Source organism: Sabethes cyaneus, chromosome 2 (genome assembly GCF_943734655.1).
Source record: "Sabethes cyaneus chromosome 2, idSabCyanKW18_F2, whole genome shotgun sequence".
Classification (NCBI taxonomy): Eukaryota; Metazoa; Arthropoda; class Insecta; order Diptera; family Culicidae; genus Sabethes; species Sabethes cyaneus.
In genome coordinates, this window is record NC_071354.1 from 9,138,681 (window position 1) to 9,158,549 (window position 19,869).

The 19,869-nt window shown below is 42.2% G+C and overlaps 1 protein-coding gene and 1 pseudogene across 1 annotated transcript; both read right to left on the reverse strand.

The window, feature by feature from the left end:
- Positions 1-379: 379 nt before the first annotated feature.
- On the reverse strand, positions 380-1,472 carry LOC128733644 (aldo-keto reductase family 1 member B1-like; annotated as a pseudogene).
- Positions 1,473-18,054: 16,582 nt separating this feature from the next.
- On the reverse strand, positions 18,055-19,270 carry LOC128734219 (aldo-keto reductase family 1 member B1-like). Its single transcript, XM_053828283.1, has 3 exons — positions 19,172-19,270; positions 18,965-19,107; positions 18,055-18,898 (listed from the first exon to the last, which is right to left on the reverse strand). The coding sequence occupies exons 1-3, from the start codon at positions 19,247-19,249 to the stop codon at positions 18,157-18,159; spliced, it is 963 nt and encodes a 320-aa protein (XP_053684258.1). The 5' UTR covers positions 19,250-19,270; the 3' UTR covers positions 18,055-18,156.
- Positions 19,271-19,869: the final 599 nt, after the last annotated feature.

Genomic DNA, 19,869 nt, shown 5'->3' on the forward strand with positions numbered 1-19,869 from the left:
TTGTCTGTACCTAAGAGTTTGTACATATTATAAGTTTAAATATTGAATTGAAATTAAAATAACTAATTAACCAAGAACATATAGTTTATTTTTTCTTTACATAAAATTGTTCCAAAAATTTAGAAATGTTAATATTTATACAATCTATTTCTACTGAGCATTTTTCTCGCCAATTTTAAATATCTATAGGGCAAAAGGTTTTTAATAGAGAAAATGACGTTTAATTTGCTACACAAAAAAAACAAAACGTATTGAGTATATCACAAGCTCTGTTCGGAAATCTGCTTCTGGCTTATTATTAGGCTTATAACGCTTTATCGATACTATTGATCTCAATCTAGCTTATGTACATCGGTCTAGCTGATCGCACCACATAGTTTTACTCGTCTTCATTTTCAAACGGATGATGGGAATGACCATGAGCTCAAATTTTCGGATAGATGCGTCCATTTCGCTCTAAGCCGGCCAGTTGCTCCATATCGGTTGCGTCCAATTGGAAGCAAAACACATCAAAATTGGACGCGATTTGGGCTCGATTCACCGACGTTGGAATTACCACATGACCCTTCTGAATTTGATAGCGAATCAGCACCTGCGCTGGTTCCTTTCCGTGCTTTCGGGCAATCGCTTTCAGGGTTTCATCCTCCAGCAAAGCAACGTCAGTCTCCTTTACCCTCGGTCTAGCTGGCGAACCCAAAGGACGGTACGCGGTGACAACAATCTGGTTTTTAGCACAGAATTTTGTCAGTTTGAACGAATTCAAGTACGGGTGATTTTCGATTTGGTTGACAACCGGTGTGATACGAGCTGCGTTTAGTACCCGTCGAATCTGCTTCGAACTGAAGTTCGCAAGGCCAATGTTTTTGACTAGACCGGCGTCAACCAGCTTTTCCATGGCCTTCCATGTGTCCACATAGTCTACATCGGCAAAGGGGCATGGTTTGCCGAATGGCGGGTAAGGAGTCAGATTATCGCCCTCCCGGTACGCTAGCGGCCAGTGCATCAGATAGAGATCCAAATAGCCTACCCTGAGATTCGACAATGAGTGTTGCATTGCTCCTTTAACCTTATCCGGTCTGTCGAATTTTTCCCACAGTTTGCTGGTAACAAATAAATCGCTCCTACAGAAATAAGGGATAAGATCACTGATGATTATCGCTTCCTAAAGAATCCCATCCATACTTTACCTCTGAATTACACCCTGCTCAATCTTTGCCGTGATTGCTTCTCCGACTTCGTATTCGTTTCGGTAAATAAAAGCGCAATCAATATGACGATAACCAATATCGATCGCATCTTGAACGGCTTGTGTCACTTGGTACCCATGATGCTATCCGATACCAATAATGAATCCATTTTAAACGGAATTTATTTAAGCTTAAGTAATTACTCACCTCCGAGGTACACAGACCGATCACGGGAATGCTGTTTCCATTGTTTAAAGTTATCCGTTGAACGTCAGCTGCTGCCATATTACCTCCTTGACAGTACTGTTGTTGTACAACTCACGCAACACTAAACGAACTGTTGCAGCGTGCCCCCAGAAGGCGCTTTATAATAGACTGGAACACACTTAGGGGAATTGTGTATAACGTACCCCCCTGGCCAATGTGCCCCCCCTTCGTTTTTCGCTAAACAAGCGAAATCAAAATGCAAAACCACCCAGAAACCATAGTATTTGATGGAACTAGCCTACTATGCAAGTATCACAGTTGTCACATGCTGTAAAAACAAAACAAAAATAAATTTGTTTTTGAGCAGCTTCCGATGTAACTTTTGGCGTTATTTCCATAAGCTATTTTCTTGTCAAAATCTGTAAATAACCGGTTGTTGCGATTCGGTTGCGTAACGTGAACTTCAAAAAGACATCCCTGCCAAAAATAACGGTATGAAACGCTTGATTTGCTTTAGCATTTAATATTTTTTCAAATAAGTAACAGCAGGCCAAAATGCCCCACTTGAGGTGGTGCAATGTGCCCCCCTTGCAAATGTGGCTATAAACATAGGTAAACAGATCTAAGTTGAAGTCAATTGCCATTATTTAATTCAATTAGTATTGTAGAGCAACCGTGGTGGGAATAATTTATTACCCACGTCCAAATTCTAGGTAATTCAACTACCCGGTACAAAACGCCACAGCTGCAGTATAATGTGCCCCATGCAGAAAAGAAAAAGTGCACCAGAAGGCCGAAACTACGTTTATTTTACATAAAATAACGATATTTTGCAAAACAAAGGAAATAGTTTTACTTTCTACAAAATAGAGTTGGTCTGTCACTGGTAGAAATACTCAAATTACCGCATTGGGCATATCGTACCGCAGGTGGGGCATTTTACCCCGCGCAGACGAGAAGCACAACATTTAGGTGCTTTTCTTAAATAATTCCTAGCATGTTTATTCCACAATACTAAATGAAATAAACAATTGCAATTGGTTGTCAGCTTAAATACCAACATATACACGTAGTTGTAACGTTAATTTGGGGAAGTATAACGGAGATATATCCATTTATTCTTAAGGGGGGCACATTATACACATTTCCCCTACCTCTATACACGATGACTGTAACTGTGTACTAAACTAACATGAGCTGATCTCTATTGAGCTCATTAAATCACGAGCAATATGACAAAAGGTTCAATGTGCAAATGAGAAATTCTCATCGTGTCTCTTCTCGTACGCTTATCAAAAGAAAGCATTGTTCACCTAATTAGCTGGAAACTAATCAATGTGATAAGTTGCGTAAATATGGATGCAATTCACGTCAAAATTTTACCGTTTAATGACTTTTTTTAGAATCATAAAAAAACAGCAAAATAAAAGTTGGTTTTCACTTGGTATGGCAATGCCAGCTCAACTAGCAAAACGGTTTCTCTAATATTTTGGGATGAAATTTTGCTGATATATTGGACGCAAGGGGTTTCCAGCAAGGCGTATTAGTGCGTAGTAACCAGAGATTACTTTTGTAATCATTTACGAATTCATTAGGTAATCAGTAAAGTAATCAATGATAATCTTAAGTAATCATTGGTAATCATGATTAATTTTTAGTAATCACAAGAGATGATGATGATGATGATGATTATGGTCCCGCCACATACCACAAAGATTTGAGCAAGACGATATATCTATAAGATAATTAATATTATAACAATTTAAACCAGTTATTCAAACAAAAAAAACGATCTGGTTTCACATACAGATATAGGTAATCAAATTTAAACGATCGTTATATCTGTGCTCCGCGCGCGAGGCTCAAACTTTTGAAGACTGCTCTTGTATTATTTTATAATTACTATAATAAGAAAAAAAATCCATCATCACCATCGTGGTGAACATAGTAGTTAAAGTGTACAATAATTAAAAAAAAAGTCATAAATTTAAAAATATAAAAACAATTTAAATTTCGAACACAATGAGATAATTCATAAAAATACTTCGTCAATTACAATCTATTCATCAAACAAAATAAATAAGTAAATAATTTCAAACAAAATGGTCCACAAAAATCATTTGTTTCGTTCAAAACTTCGTCAATTATAAGTTAATAAGTAAATCTTAAAAAACAGATTTTACGTGTGAAATACATAGTCTTTTAAACTCCATAAATGTTGCTGCACGTTTAATGTGTCTTGGCATCGAATTGAAAACATTTATTCCTTTGTAAAAAAGCGAGTTCTGTGAAGCACATGATAAGAAATTCGGTGTTCTTATTTCATCCGCGTTCCTTGTATTATATCTATGAAAGTCTCTACCTCTTTCAATTCGATTACACAAATACTGAGGCAGCAAACCATTGATTACTTTAAAAATAAACACCATACTCAAATAAACAATGCGCTGCTTCACTGACAACCATTGCAAAACGTCTAGCATTAAAATCGAGGAAGTAAATCTGTCACATCTTAATATTAAACGCATTATTTTATTCTGCAATCGTTGTAGTTTCACTATTTGTGTTTCATTGGCCAAAAATGAAATGGAAGGGCAAAAGTCTAGGTGAGGAGAGATGATTGATTTGTATAGCTGTATTTTACTCCAAATAGTTAATTCTTTTTTCAATCGGCATGGAATTCCATACTTCTTGGCAATTTTCTTGATGACATTGTCAATGTGAGCATTGAACTTTAGTTTGTCATCAATAATTACACCAAGATATTTAATCTCCCGAACGCGCTCAATTGCCTCATCATCAATCATAACTGAGACATTTTCATCTAATCGACTTCGCGACATCACCATAAATTAAGTTTTTTTTTTGTATGCCAAAAGGACATTGGTTTACAAGGCCACTGCGACAGTCTTAATGATCGTCTTTTGTGGCAGGCCCCGATTGCTGTACACAGTTTACGGATCGCTCATACCCATTGATGGAGTTGAGTGGAATAGTTGTAATCCTGTGCCCCAATTCGGTACTACATGGTTTATAAAGCCAATGACCGTTTTGGGATTTAGGCTCCATACCTGATATGGAGTAAGAAGGAAACTTCCTAAGAAGTTGTGCCTTGTTAAAGCAAGAGCTCCGCAATAGCAGAGCAGATGCGCTGAACTTTCAGGTTCAGAGTTACAAAAGCGGCAGGTGTCAGATGATACCTTGCCGATATTCTTTAAATGATAAAGAGCGGGGCTGTGTCCTGTTAGGAGTCCCGTGATCGAGCGTAGTTCACTACGAGTTAAATGGAGTAGTTTTTTAGCTACTGCAGGGTTTGGGTAGATAAACTGTTTAGCTTGTCTACAACCCTGTGTTTGATTCCAACGGGATGCTATTTCTAGCTTTTCCCATGTCATCAGTTCGCCTTTCACGGCGGATGTGGAGGTGCCCAGAAACGGTTCAGGACCAATAAATTGCTGAGCTGATCCTTGTCTTGCTAGGTTGTCAGCAAATTCATTGCCCTCGATTCCGCAGTGACCGGGCACCCAAAGTAATAAAACTTTGTTTTGGCGGGAGAGTTCCCTCAATGCTGTGCTGCACTCCCAAACTAATTTGGACACGCATTTGGCGGACTTGAGAGCCAGTAGTGCTGCTTGGCTGTCCGTGAAGATACCGATTTTCGCATGCCTGTACTTTCGTTTCAAGCATATTGTCGCACAGATGTATATGGCATATACTTCTGCTTGAAAAACGGTGGGCCACTTTCCTAATGAGATAGTTTCCCTGATGCTGGGTCCGTAGACTCCGGAGCCTGTGCAGGCCCCCATTTTTGAACCATCTGTAAAAAAACAGATAGTTCCAGATGGAAGATCTGGCCCTCCATTATTCCACATTGAGCGATCTGTTTCAATCACCTCATATGGAACGTCCATATTGGGCTTGGCTTCCATGCAGTCAGAAACTGAAGTTACTAAGGGTGTCAGATTGAACTCCCGATGTATGCGAAGATGGCCGATTTGGTCACCTTCGAGTATAGTTTTATTCCTTTGCAACCGTAGTGCGCCGAGCTCTGCTTCCTTCTTCACATGAACATGCAAAGGCAGTAAGCATAGCATTGCCTCCATGGCTGCAGTAGGTGTTGTACGCATGGCACTGGTAACTGTAAGACAGGCCAGGCGCTGAACTTTGTTTAGTTTGGCTTGGGCTGTCACCTCATTCACCTTTGGCCACCATACGACTGCAGCATAGGTTATCCTAGGCTAGTATATGACCAGAAGGCTAATTGAGGTTTCAATCCCCAGGTTTTGCCAAACAGTGACCTGCATGCCCAGATAGCCGAAGTTGCTTTCTTAACAGCATAATCTAGGTGGGCAGCCCAGTTCAGTTTTTTATCGAGAATTATTCCGAGGTGTTTGACTTCATTACTGAAGCCCAGTCTGACACCATTCAGTATAGGCGGAGTAATGGTATGTTTCCTTCGCCTAGTGAATGGTATAACGACTGTTTTGGTGGGATTTACATTAAGTCCCTCTTGCGAGCACCATAACATGGTGGTGTTTAGAGCTCCTTGCAAGCGACTTGACAGTACTGCGTCAAACTTTCCTCTGACGATAAGTACAACGTCGTCGGCGTAAGCAATGGTCTCATAACCAAGCTGTGACAGCTTGTGAAGGAGTGCGTCGGCCACCAGTGACCAGAGCAGGGGGGAGAGAACTCCTCCCTGTGGAAATCCCTTGATCACCAAAATCGTGACCGAAGTATCTCCCAATGATGCTGTAATTTGTCTGCTCGAGAGCATTGCTTGAATCCAGCTCATTGTAGTGTGGTTGATTCTCTTTTGACAGAGAGCCGTATTAATTGACGCAAAGGACGTGTTATCGAAAGCGCCTTCAATATCAAGAAAAGCACAAAGTGCCGTCTCTTGATATTTGAGCGATTTCTCAATTAACGTCACTAAGCAGTGCAGTGCGGTTTCCGTAGACTTACCGCGTTGGTATGCATGTTGATTTACATGTAACGGAGAGTTTTCTAAAAGCTCATTGCGGATATAGTTATCCGTGATTTTCTCCATCAGCTTAAGAAGCGTTGAAGTCAGACTTATCGGTCTGAAAGCCTTAGGCATGGTTTTGTCTTTTTTGCCAGCCTTAGGTATGAACACCACCCTTACTTTCCGCCAATTCTCTGGGATATACCCCAAAGTGAAACTGGCTCGAAAGAGGTTGATGAGCTCGGACATTATAACACCGTCCGTTTTTTGTAAGAAAATGGGTAGAGTACCATCCGGACCTGGAGATTTCATTGGTTCAAAAGAGCTGAGTGCCCAATTGATCGAGGCCACCGTAAACAATCGGCGTGCAAGTAGAACCGAATCATTTGGCACATTGTGTAATGACCCATTCCACTGTTGCCCGCCTATGTTTTGCCCAGTGGTCACTGTCGAACCAGGGAAGTGCGTGTTCATCAGAACTTCCAGAGTTTCCCTGGTGGTAACAGTGAGACTCCCATCCTCTTTTTTCAATTGCCCTAGACCATTGCAATGGTCCTTGGACATCGCTTTCTGCAGACGCGTAGCCTCTGGCAGAGTTTGAATGCTTTCGCAAAATTTAGCTCGTGATTTCCTTTTGGCTTTGCGTAGCTCAGCGTTGTATTTGGTGAGGGAAGCTCTGTAGTCTTCCCAGTTAGACGTGATTTTGGCCCTGTTGAACAGACGCCTTGCCTTCCGACGGAGATTGCTAAGCGTCTCATTCCACCAGGGCACATCACGGCAAACTGTTCGCGTGTTTACGGGACAGTTTGTGTTATACGCGTCTGTGATCCTACATTACAGGTCACTAGCGGCGATATCCAGCTCAACTGGAGTTCGTATATTATTGTGACAGGAATTACGTGAGGCAATCAGATGATCCCTATAGGAACTCCAATTGGTTTTCCTCGGATTCCTGAATTGTTCTCTCTTTAGAGGATTAGCCTCGATGTCGAAAATGATATGTCTGTGGTCTGATAAACTTGGTTCATCAGAGACATGCCAATTTTTGACTTTCTCAGCTATAGAGGCGCTACATAGAGTAAGGTCTAGGACCTCTTGTCTGATAGCGTTTATAAAGGTGGGGTCATTCCCTACATTGATTACATTGACATCGTTAGAAGTAAGATATTCAAGTAGGTACTCACCCCTGTTATTTGTGTCCGAGCTGCCCCATATCGTGTGGTGCGCATTTGCGTCGCAGCCTATCACGTACGGCTTGTTGACTGCTCTGCAGTACCGCACAAGTTCAGCAACCTCGGGCGGTGGTATTTCGTCCTTGTCCCCTGGAAAGTAGGCGGACGCAACGACTATCTCCTGCTTCCCTCTAGTCGTCGGGACTACCACCGTAATGGCAACGACGTCGCGTTGGATGAATTCTGTTATTGGAGAAAATGTTATTCTCTTATTTAACAGAATGGCAGTCCTAGGCTTGGACTGTGTATTACAATAGATCAACTTACCATTGGCGCCGGATAGACCGAGGATCGTGGTATCGTTGATCCATGGCTCCTGGATCAGGGCAGCACTCAGCTGCTCTTTGGTGAACCTCCGGCATAGGACACTAGACGCGCCCTTGGCATGGTGGAGGTTCACCTGAATGCAGCGAAAGCTGCTCATTTGGAGGCAAGATTGCCGTTTTCAGCTTGATCCTGTACTGGATCGAGCCTTGGCGAACGGGTACCAGCAGCGTTTTCGCTGAGTTGAGCGGCTGGGTCGCTCATACCGGCAGGCTTCGGTTGCCGCAGGCGACAGGCCACAGATGTCCGACACGCACTTAACGGCGGATTGAGCCTCTGAGGTCTGCTATCGACTGGTGATTGCTGCGTACACCTCTTGCGAGGTTTTCGCGGCGCTCGCCTAGTCTTCGCAGGATTGCATTGTTTAGGTGGCGGCGGGGCACTTCCAGTGGGAAGTTCCGCACTTTCCACCCTCAACGTTGCAGGATTGCATTGTCTTGGTGGTGGCGGGGCGCTCCCAGAAGGGAGTTCCGCTCGTACCTTCCTCGACTTTGCAGCAGAGACTGTTGCGCCTATGTTGATCAGACCTCTGCCAACCTGTCGCATGCGTGCTTTGCCAAACATAAAATTTAGCGTAAAGCGCTGCTCAGTGATCTGACTTGCCGACTTTTGGTCAACCTCCATTAACAGTTCCATGGTATTTCCACGCACAATGCGACGGCGTATCTGCCACGCTTGCGTTGAAAAGCCGTCGTTCTGATTCTGGAGGAATCTCAAGATTTTCTCGTCCGTGGTACCGACACTGTCCTGGAAGTACCCTATGAAGGTGTGAGCCTTCGGCAGGTCCTTCGTGTCGTAGGCCCGTAGTTGTGCTCCTTCCCACGGGACGAGAGTAGATGCCGTTTGCTCCAGCCATTTGACCGTGTTCTGGTCAGAGCAAGCCAGTATCAAGTAGCCGTTCTTGAATTGGCAGCTCCTGAACTTGGGTCTAATGGCTGGAGTCCCCTGGTCAGCTATTTGATCCAGAAAAACGGCGCGGACAGTCTGGAGCTGATCCGCAGTGAGCAGGGAAACGTGATAATCAGCCGTAGTTATGGCTACACTGAAAGCATCCACCATTTCCCTGTAGGTGCACCCCGAGGATGGTTTTGGTGCCGAAGGACCCGCGCAGGCTCGACTGCGTGGTCTCTTTTTAGTGGGACCTTTGCTGCTGATGTTCGGCGACGCCGTATCAGCGGATCGTTGCCTTTTGGTAACGACAAGGTCCCGCTGGCTAGGCTGGCCGGCCGGTAGAAGGGCAAGTTCCTCCGCTTCGTCCTTTGAGTAGCCCTTGATCCGATACCACTTCTGCCGTCGCCGTTGCGCATTGGAGAGACGCTTGGCTACAACTCCGGAAGTCCCAGGTTGCCCCTTGACTTCAGGTAGCGTCACCGGATCGGGAAGGTTATCCGCGTCGCTCTCCGCATTCCCTGTTGGTGAATTCAGGATCAGAGATGAAGCCGAGAGTCCTCCTTCCATTACTTCGCCAGTATTGTCCGTGCCGATCGGACTGCGCACTTCCAGTCTACCGTCGTGCGCCACCTCTACACCTACTCCGGTGTTTATAACCAACTCTTGGGGGTCGTTGGTTGCCCCATCAATTATTGTTTCAAGGTTATCCATGGCGATGGTTGTACTCTGCTGGGGAGAAAATCAACGGTTCTTTACCAGCTTGGAACAGTGGGAGCAATATACTGCACAGGGTGCTCTGGTACCATGCAGGCTCCGTGCGACCTTGGGAAACTTTATTAGACCCCTCCAAGCATTCATCCCTAGGCACGGGTCGCGTTACACCGAGGATTGGGGTCCTCCTCCGCACTTTGCTCAGAATGTAGCATGCTCCTTGACTACTTGCTACATTGAGAGCAAAAGATTTTTACAAGATTTGCCGCGGAAGAGACTCGATGTGCAGTTCCGGATGGATCCACCATAAACATACCATGGAGTCATCCGGAGCTGCACGCCGAGCGACAAATCTCAACACTCCTCCTTTATCCTGGCTTGTGACAGACAGCTCGGGTCCCGATCCAATTTCCCCATCACTTGTTCACCCTTTTTAGGGAGCCACCCGTGGCGGTTCATCAGCGAAGGTCCGTCACTGGCGGAGTTGAAGTTTTAGTTTAGTAGTTAAGTTTTAGTTATGTTCAATTTCAATTGCTTATACTTCAAAGATTGATTAGTGGTAATCAGAGGTAATTAGTAAAGTAATCAACAGTAACTTTTTTCTGTGGTGCGTGGTAATCACTGCTGTTGGAAACCCCTTGGTTGGACGCTACGCAAGGATTCATTTTCCATGAAACATAATTATTTTCGTCTGGAGTAACTTTTCAAAAAGGCATATTTATAATTTTTTTTCTCAAAATATATCTTGAAAACTACTTTATTTGTTACAAATGACGCCAACGGAAAAGTTGAATGATAAGTTAAAATATGTTCTAAAATCTGGCGAAGAGCTACTAATGGGCACTCTATCAGATTTTTTGTTTTATTCTGACAACTTTTCAAAAATTTCCAAATATTACTTATTTTTGTAAAATTAAAAAAAACATCAAATTCTTCGCATAACAAATTAAACAAATTAGAGTGCTCTAAGCAGGCTACCACTATAGCCGAGAATAATTGAACAAATTACGTCATATAAACTTATTTCTTAGGTTCAGCCGTTCTGAAGTTAGGCCATTACAAATATTTTATGAAGATTTTGATTCTAAGATGTCAGGCCACCGAAAGGAATTGGGGGGGTCGCGAGAAACAAACAATGAGATTTTTTTAATCAGGCAAATCAGGGATTACATACAATTAGAATTCTAGAGAAAAATCGATGTCTAACGATTTTTCTTTTTCCGAAAAAATCGATTTCTTAGATTATAAAGATCATGAGCTACGAGTAGCGCAATATACAGCCCACACAAATACATTACATGTACGCTGTCGCCACGCAGTGAGACACTTTTGTACTATTTCCCCTACTATCAGCAAGGCCGCTATGACTAAAACCGTTTCCCCGAAGAAACTAGCGCCACGTAGCGAGAAAATCCTGAACTACAGCTGCCTGCCCGCTAACCTACCTTTCAATGAAGACGATTGTAATATGATTCCAAGATTTGCACTTGCACCCTTTTCACTCCAAGTAGTATCTCCCTATAATCGCTTGGAATGAAAGGGGTACAAGTGCATAACTGAGAAGGAAAGGGGTGTAAGTGCAAATAACATTTTCAAAACTATCTTATAAATCCCGAAAATCAAAGTGGTTTTCCAAGATTTCAATAAAATTTAATAAAGTAAAGCTACCACAACCATAGTGCGTCATTAGTTTTCTATTATATAATCCGACGAATTTTCTAGACGACGTTAACTTTGAATCTGATTTTCTCGAAATTTACTTTTTGTCACTTACACCCCTTTCCTTCTGACCCACTCAATCAAGATTAAATCATTACATGGTTTGTTATGAATCAGGTATTAATTAGAGGCAGTTTAGTTATAATTTTTGATATTTTAACCACTAACGAACTGACATGACACTTAGAAGAAAATCCTTTGAAAACCATCGTCCTGCACATTTTGCTTGCACACTAGCACCCTCTGTTATGCATGTTGCGGAGTAGCTTGCATTTGCAGGGTTTTATGCTTTGCAGGGTTTTGTACATTTGAACGGTTTTATACTGAAAACTCAAAGCAACACTTGCGCGCCGCGGTGTGGCCATGTTGCGAAACATGCTTTTTTGAAAAATGAGTGGTTTTTGATCGGACGATGGAATTATCGCGAGTGTCTCGTCTGTTTGTCTGTGTTTTAACCTTTACGGAGGCTAATTTATACCAACGGTTGTTATAATATGATCAAATATATTAAATTAATAACAACCGTTGTTAGAAAATTTGATAACAAAATAACAAGATCTGTTATAATTTTGTTAGGTCCTCCTGACCGGGTATATGGCAAAACTCCAGCATCTCACCGTTTTGTAGAAACTCCGTCTGTCGTTGCTGTCGTATCGCTCCTCTGCGCTGGCGAGCACGTGCCCTTCCTGCTCGCGTTTTTTAGATGATGGGTTCTTTTTTCCGCAGCTCTGGTCTTTCTGTGCCACTCTCTGTTCTGACGCGTTGTCGTAGTGAGCATGCGACTCCTGGCCCGGTTCTTTTCATCTGTCACTTTCTGGCATTCGGTAGCAAACCAATTGTTATGCTGTCTTCCACGCATCGTACATACCACCTCTCTCGCAACTGTTTCGTGTTTCGATGGATGCTGAATGCTGAAACGTAGCGTTCTATCATTGCGAACATTCGCCGCGTTCGACAACCTTGCGCCAATCTTACACAAGACAAGATAGTGGTTAATGTCGTTATTTGGTCCACGAAAAGGCCGAATCATCCGTCACATCCGAAAAGACCATTAATCAAGACAAGATCGATCTAAGAACTAGAGTCCCCATTTGGATGCCTCTAAGTGTGTTTTGACGTAGGACTACGTCTTACTTTAATAGGGTGGCACGTCGGAGAAGCAAAAATGACCGCGACACGACAAAGTGATAGATTTTGAACCCTTATAGCTCAGCCAATTCTGAATATATTTTTATGGTTTGCATACCATTCGAATCACAAAATATCAGCCTTTTGTATAGATTTTATTAGAAGATTGTATTTTGTATGTAACTTCTGGAATTTCCAAGTAAAGTTGAACAATTTTTACAAATTCCCTACAGTATTCGTTCAATCGTCGCCATAGTTACCATAGGAAATTGTTATTAATAACATACAATCAATTTAAGTGAGAAGTGAGTGATTTTGTGCATCTGATTCTATAATGTCTCAATTGTTTCAAGCAAAATATATGCGTAAATACCGCAAGCGAGTCTGTGAGCAGGCATTATTAACTGGACCAGCTAAGACGCCAGCGTTGACGGTGGCAGAGCGCTGTAAATTCTACCGTTTGAGAAGAAAAGGAAATCGTAGTGATTCAATGTATCCTGAAGTGGGCAATACATCGTTAGATGGTGCATCGCACGAAATAGCTGGTCCCTCCAACGTTGAAGTGTTGCGTGAGGTGACCGCTCCGGCGCACGTAGAGGCCAGCGAATCGCCTAACGTAACAGGTGACTCCTATAGAAGCCGAAAAGATGTAAAAATGTAGGGTACGGGATCAGTCATCAAACATTTTCGGCTTGTTTATGGATATACCATTCTATGCTTTCAACTTGCCGGATAGAATATTATAAAAAATAATGTAGGTTCAAAATAGTAATATGTAAAATACTCGCAACCTGTGCTTTATTATCATTGCTCAAATTTGAAAACGACTCCATTGGAAAGGTCTTGCGGGTCAAATCGAGGCTCGCTATGTACTCTAAGCATGACGTTCTTCAGCCCGATTGGACATCTATTGAAAAACGATCTGCAAAGATTAAGCTAAGTAGTAGCATTAAGTGCAAACGTATACAGTTTCCTTTAGTAGGTGCGTATGCTCTTACTGTACACAAGAGTCAAGGCGGCACATTTTCTGAAATCGCGTACGAGTATGGCAAGGGACAGGAATAGCAGTTGGTGTACGTGGGAATGTCAAGAGTTACATCGATTGAAGGATTGTACTTGACGAATAACAGAGGCATATTTAAGTTTTACCACGCCAAGGGAACTGCATCACCGAGAATCCAGGAATTACGGACGGAACTTAGGCGCCTGGAAAACCACAAATTGGTTACTTTATGTACTGAACTTCTAGAACTTATATCTAACGTAAGCCATTTTGCTGTACTGCTGAGCCTGAATGTACAGAGTCTAAACGCATGCACATTCAGCAGATATTTCAACCGATGCGGTTCTCAGACAGGCAGATATCCTTGCGCTCAGCGAAACATAGATGGAGAGTAATGAAGTTATTTCCATATCGACATTAGTGCCAGGAGCTTTTCCTTACCAACCGGTAAGGAGATGACACCATGTACCTGATTTTAACGGCTAATAGGTTTCTGATTAGCCAAATCAATTTTTTTAATAACTGTTACTCTGTAGTGTTAATTCACCACTATCTTAACCAGAGACAATGTGATTTCTTCCCTTGAACCCTTTAAACAATCCAGTTGAAATATTCGGACAAGCGACATCAACTCGATAATGTTGCCACGGGAAATCAGATGTAAGAAAAAGAATGTCATTTATGATTAAACCATACATTACTTTAATTCACAGTGTCAGTGAAAACTCAAATTATCAGCATTATCATGATGTCTGATTTCGACCCCACGCTGCTCTAAATAACGGTTTAGCATGTGCCAGATTGCTTATAATTTACACGATGCGAAGTTACAGTTACAGTTACTTCTTTCAAATATTAAGACAAACATTTTGATCAAACGTCTTTTACGTAATGGAGTAACTGGATAGTAGCTTTCAGTATGATGTGAGAATTATAATTTTAAATCTGATAACACTATGCTTTTTCTCTACAGCACAAAGTAGCCAATCCAATCGTTTCAGTCAATTTTAAACTTTCAAAATGGATCTTTTCAGAACCATCATAACTGGCAATGAAGAGTGTTATGATTTTCATTAGCAATCAATTTTCTCATAAGTGTTTTTAGTAAGGTGTGTCTAGATTGGTAACTAGTGGCATGCAATTGCTGCTAACTGTTGCTGATGTTTCCAAGTAACTATGGCGGCGTATCACAAATGTGCAGGTGGCGACAGAAGCAACATTGAGCAAAACTAGCAACATATCGCGTTCCCAACGTAGCAAAAATTGCCCATTCTAAACGCACCTTTACATTAACTTTGCGTAGTCCTACGTTGAATATGCGGTCGTGTCTTATACACAACCCCTCTGATTTTTTTTTCGAATATTCAGATGTATAAAGTACGTGCTACAGATGGCCATTTCTCTGGCACCCTCCATAGGCCGTCTTGTGTCTGTTCGAAGAACTCGTCTTCGGCATCATTGGATTTATCGTTTGTCGGTGTGTATACGTTGATTAGGCTGAGGTTAATACGGAGGGATGAGAACTATCATTAAGAATCGTTACTGATAGCTATTAGTAGTTTACAGTACGTTACTGATAACTATCAGTAAATATCAATAATTTTACCCAGCACGGCAATGAAGCAAAAAACAAGGTAATTGTAATATTATAACTGCGTAATTCATCGTAAGTTTATTTTTATATTTACCAAGCAGGCTTCATGGGGGGTCGCGTAACTGTGGACCAGATTTTTGCCACCCGGCAGAAATGATGGGAGTACACTCCCGTGCCCACGCAACACATTTTGATTTCAAAGCAGCATACGATACAGTCGATCAAGACCAACTATGGCACATAACGCACGAACACGTTTTTCCAGATAAACTGACGCGGCTGATCAGAGCTACACTGGATCCAGTGATGTGTTTCGTGCGCATCTCGGGGACACACTCGGGTCTCTTCGAAACGCGGCGAGGATTGAACCTAGGTGACAAGATGACTTTGATATCGTAAAAAGGAACCTTGCGACGGCGAAGGCAATCTATGTCACTTTTATAGCGGAGTCTAGGAGGATTGGAGTAAAAATAAATGCATCGAAGATCAAGTATATGAAAGAAAGAGGTTCAAAAGAAATAAACGCGTGCCTTCCACGGATGGTAGGAACCATTGACTACGATGAATTCGTGTATTTGGAATTGCTGATGAGCGCGGGTTACAACACTAGTAGGAGTAGTAGGAGATCCAGCGGCGAATTGTACCGATAATGTACAAAGTTCTAATTAGGCCAGTGGTTCTTAATAAACTTGAAGTCGTGAGCCTGCTCATGGAGGACATACGCGCCCTTGCCATGTTCGAGCGGATGTACTGCGGACAATATTTGACGGAGTACAATCTGAAAGCGGCGAGTGGTGGAGACGTAGGAATCACGAACTATTGGCATTGTTAGGAGCAGGGGTGTGAAATTGTCAAAATTTTGCGGACTAACCATCCATCGACGGCGACAACTTGGAACCAGCCAGAATACCGAAAATAACAGCCAATATTGGTTAAATCTTAGCTAAAAGGCTGTGTTCAGTGGCCCAAGTTCGAGTTAAATGGAGACGACAGCTTGAAACAGCACAGGCCACCTCGGCTCTAGGCCGCTGACGATGACGACGATATATTGTGTCATCCTCGTCTATCTCGTACGCAATTACCGACCAATAAGTTTAATCTAACTAATTTTTTTAATGGGACGGGGGGAAACCGGTGGGAAACCTTTTTGATACTTAGTGATATTATTTCTTACTGATAACTATCAGTAGTTAATGATAGTTTTCCCATCCCTAAATATGTTTATCTACGGGCCTCTACCGGGTAACTCGTTGCTTTTGCTTTCCCAACACTACGAAGCCGACTACATATTCTGCCTTCCAACCGCCACTGAAGTAAATGTGGTATCATTGACTTATATTTTCGCGGAGGCGATAGGTAGGGGCTTGAGAGAGCCAGTGCTATACTTACAGGTAACTCCTGCTTGCTAGATAGAGTCAGTAGGATCCTTACACTGGCCCCGTAATTTTCCTGTACTCTAACAGCCGGCTGTCTGTCGATAAAGAAGGGTAATGTCATATGACGGTTTAAGCCCACGACTTTGCTTCTACAGGTTCTCCTTCTTTTCATACTCTTAGCTTAGCTAAGATGTAAAATCGAAAAAATTTACGTAGTGAGTATGGTGACTGCAAGGTGAGGTGACACGAAAGTGAACGAAAGATGACGTGACTGTGAGAATAGGGGCCTGTATGTTGTGCTTTGAGTAGATGCCTTACTTACTTACTTACTTTACCAGGCCCACCTGCTTGGCCGTATTAAGAATTCCAGTTGATCGCGTTCAACTGTATCGTTAGCTGTTCTGAAATCCGCGAAAATATAATGCGTGGGCAGGTTGTACACTCGACATTTCTGGAGGATTTATCGGAGAGTAAATAGTTGATCTATAGTAGCACGGACCCGCCTGAAGCTGATGCTGCCCTACGAATTCTCTTGGTATTGAGGATAGACGACGCAACAAAATCTGAGAGAGCACCTTGTAGGCGGCGTTGGCCAGCGTAATGCTGCGGTAGTTACAGAAATTTAGCCGGTCACCCTTTCTGTAGATGGGACAGACTATCCACTCCTTCGGTAGTTTCTCCTCCACCCAAATCCTTAAAATTATCCAATGAAGTACCGTTGCTAGCGGTTTTTGGCCATTGTTGTAGAGTTGTTTGTCGATTATTCTTCAACTGATGAATTTCTCGCCGGAGATCTCTCTTCGAGATCCGGAGCTGGCACGCTGTTTTTCTTTGTAGGCACTCCGAGTGTAACTTCCATGACGTCGACAAACTCGCGCTGGTTTGTGATTAGATCCGGGATAAAACTACTTGAGTTAAAAACCTGATTCTTGAACAGGTTATAAAAAACTGCAAAAGAGTGGGTCGGAAGGCAGTTTTACAGCGGTCATCAGAAGGTTCTAGTGAAGCTCACAGTTTTATTAGCGGTTTTATGAGGAAAGAACATGATAAAACTTAAATTGCTACTTGGGAAGTGTCTAATAATTGTAGTCGTTACCCATAATTGTGGAACGACTGTAAACAAATTCAGAAAGCTAGTTAGCAAGGCTAAGGCAAACATGTAAATAAAAGCTACCAGACGTACGACCGACTGATTCGGTTGAGTGAACTGTGACTGCTGTCACAGTTATAATAATAACTCAAATATTGATTAAGTAGTCAAACACATTGCCTCGTCCCATTTTCAGTTTTGATAAATTGACAAAAGACGGTGACCGTCATATTGCAGCTCATGAAAAACTTAACTTAAGTCACAACACTTTGTTTTCTCAAGAACTCTTCACTATCAACTACAGTGTTTTATCTTGCTTGTATTGAGAATACTGCTTATTGTCTGTACCTAAGAGTTTGTACATATTATATGTCTAAATATTGAATTGAAATTAAAATAACTAATTAACCAAGAACATATAGTTTATTTTATCTTTATATAAAACTTTATATAAAATTGTTCCAAAAATTTAGAAATGTTTATATTTATACAATCTATTTCTACTGAGCATTTTACTCGCCATTTTTACATACCTATAGGGCAAAAGGTTTTTAATAGACAAAATGATATTTAATTTGCTATACAAAGAAACAAAACGTATTGAGTATATCACAAGCTCAGTTCGGAAATCTGCTTCTGGCTTATTATTAGGCTTATAACGCTTAATCGATACTATTGATCTCAATCTAGCTTATGTAGATCGGTCTAGCTGACCGTACCACATAGTTTTACTCGTCTTCATTTTCAAACGGATGATGGCAATGACCATGAGCTCTAGTTTTCGGATTGATGCGTCCGTTTCGCTCTAAGCCGGCCAGTTGCTCCATATCGGTTGCGTCCAATTGGAAGCAAAACACATCAAAATTGGACGCGATTCGGGCTCGCTTCACCGACTTTGGAATTACCACATGACCCTTCTGAATCTGATAGCGAATCAGCACCTGCGCTGGTTCCTTTCCGTGCTTCCGGGCAATCGCTTTCAGGGTTTCATCCTCCAGCAAAACAACGTCAGTCTCCTTTACCCCCGGTCTAGCTGGCGAACCCAAAGGACTGTACGCGGTGACAACAATCTGGTTTTCAGCACAGAATTTCGTCAGTTTGAACGAATTCAAGTATGGATGATTTTCGATTTGGTTCACGACCGGTTTGATACGAGCTACGTCCAGCACCCGTTGAATCTGCTTCGAATTGAAGTTCGCAAGGCCAATGTTTTTGACCAGACCGGCGTCAACCAGCTTTTCCATGGCCTTCCATGTGTCCACATAGTCCACATCGGAAAAGAAGTATGTTTTGCCGTCTGGCTTGAGAGGATTCAGATTATCGCCCTCCCGGTAGGCTACCGGCCAGTGCATCAGATAGAGATCCAAATAGCCTAGGTTAAGATTCGACAATGAGTTCTGCATTGCTCGTTTAACCAGATCCGGTCGATGGAATGTGTCCCACAGTTTGCTGGTAACAAATAAATCGCTTCTACAGAAATAAGGGATAAGATCACTGATGATTATCGCTTCCTAAAGAATCCCATCCATACTTTACCTCTGAATTACACCCTGCTCAAGCTTTCTCGTGATTGCCTCTCCGACTTCGCGTTCGTTTCGGTAAATAAAAGCGCAATCAATATGACGATAACCAATATCGATCGCATCTTGAACGGCTTGTGTCACTTGGTCCGCAGGAGACTATCCGAAACCAATAATGAATCCATTTTAAACGGAATTCAATTAAGCTTAAGTAATTACTCACCTGCCAGGTACCCAGACCGATCACGGGAATGCTGTTTCCATTGTTCAAAGCAATTCGTTGAACGTCAGCTGGTGCCATATTACCTCCTTGGCAGTACTGGTGTTGTACGCAACACGCAACACCAAATGAACTGTTGCAGCATGTCCCCAGAAGGCGCTTTATAACAGACTGGAACACACTTACCTCTAAACACGATGACTGTGACTGTGTACTAAACTAACATGAGCTGATCTCTGTTGAGGCCATTAAATCACGAGCAATATGACAAAAGGTTCAATGTGCAAATGAAAGATTCTCATCGTGTCTCTTCTCGTACGCTTATCACGGCGGCATGGCTCGAGAAACACCCTCGAAAGAATGGATTGTTTACCTAATTAGCTGGAAACTAATCAATGTGATAAGTTGAGTAAATATGGATGCAAAGGGAGAAAAATATACGATGATGACTGCTGGCACCGTGACTTATACTTTAAATACACATTTCAGCAAATACTATTTATTGAATTCCACTTTCTATTGATCGTTACACCTTTCTTACTCCTAGAGTACAAGAACAGTTCGCTTTGTATCATTGCATATATATATGGGTTTATATATTTCACACACTGATGTTACTCAATCGTTTGCCTGTTTATAGTGCAAAGATTCAACTGATTACCGTGTTGATAGTTTTATTACAAACACGAAATAAAATATCA

Excerpts from the sequence above, each read along its gene's own strand:
- LOC128734219 (XM_053828283.1), bottom strand. The coding sequence starts at position 19,249 with ATGGCACCAGCTGACGTTCAACGAATTGCTTTGAACAATGGAAACAGC. Across the intron at positions 19,108-19,171 it reads TCGGTCTGGGTACCTGGCAG|TCTCCTGCGGACCAAGTGAC; the intron begins GTGAGTAATTAC and ends GGTTTCGGATAG. Across the intron at positions 18,899-18,964 it reads GAGCAGGGTGTAATTCAGAG|AAGCGATTTATTTGTTACCA; the intron begins GTAAAGTATGGA and ends TTATTTCTGTAG.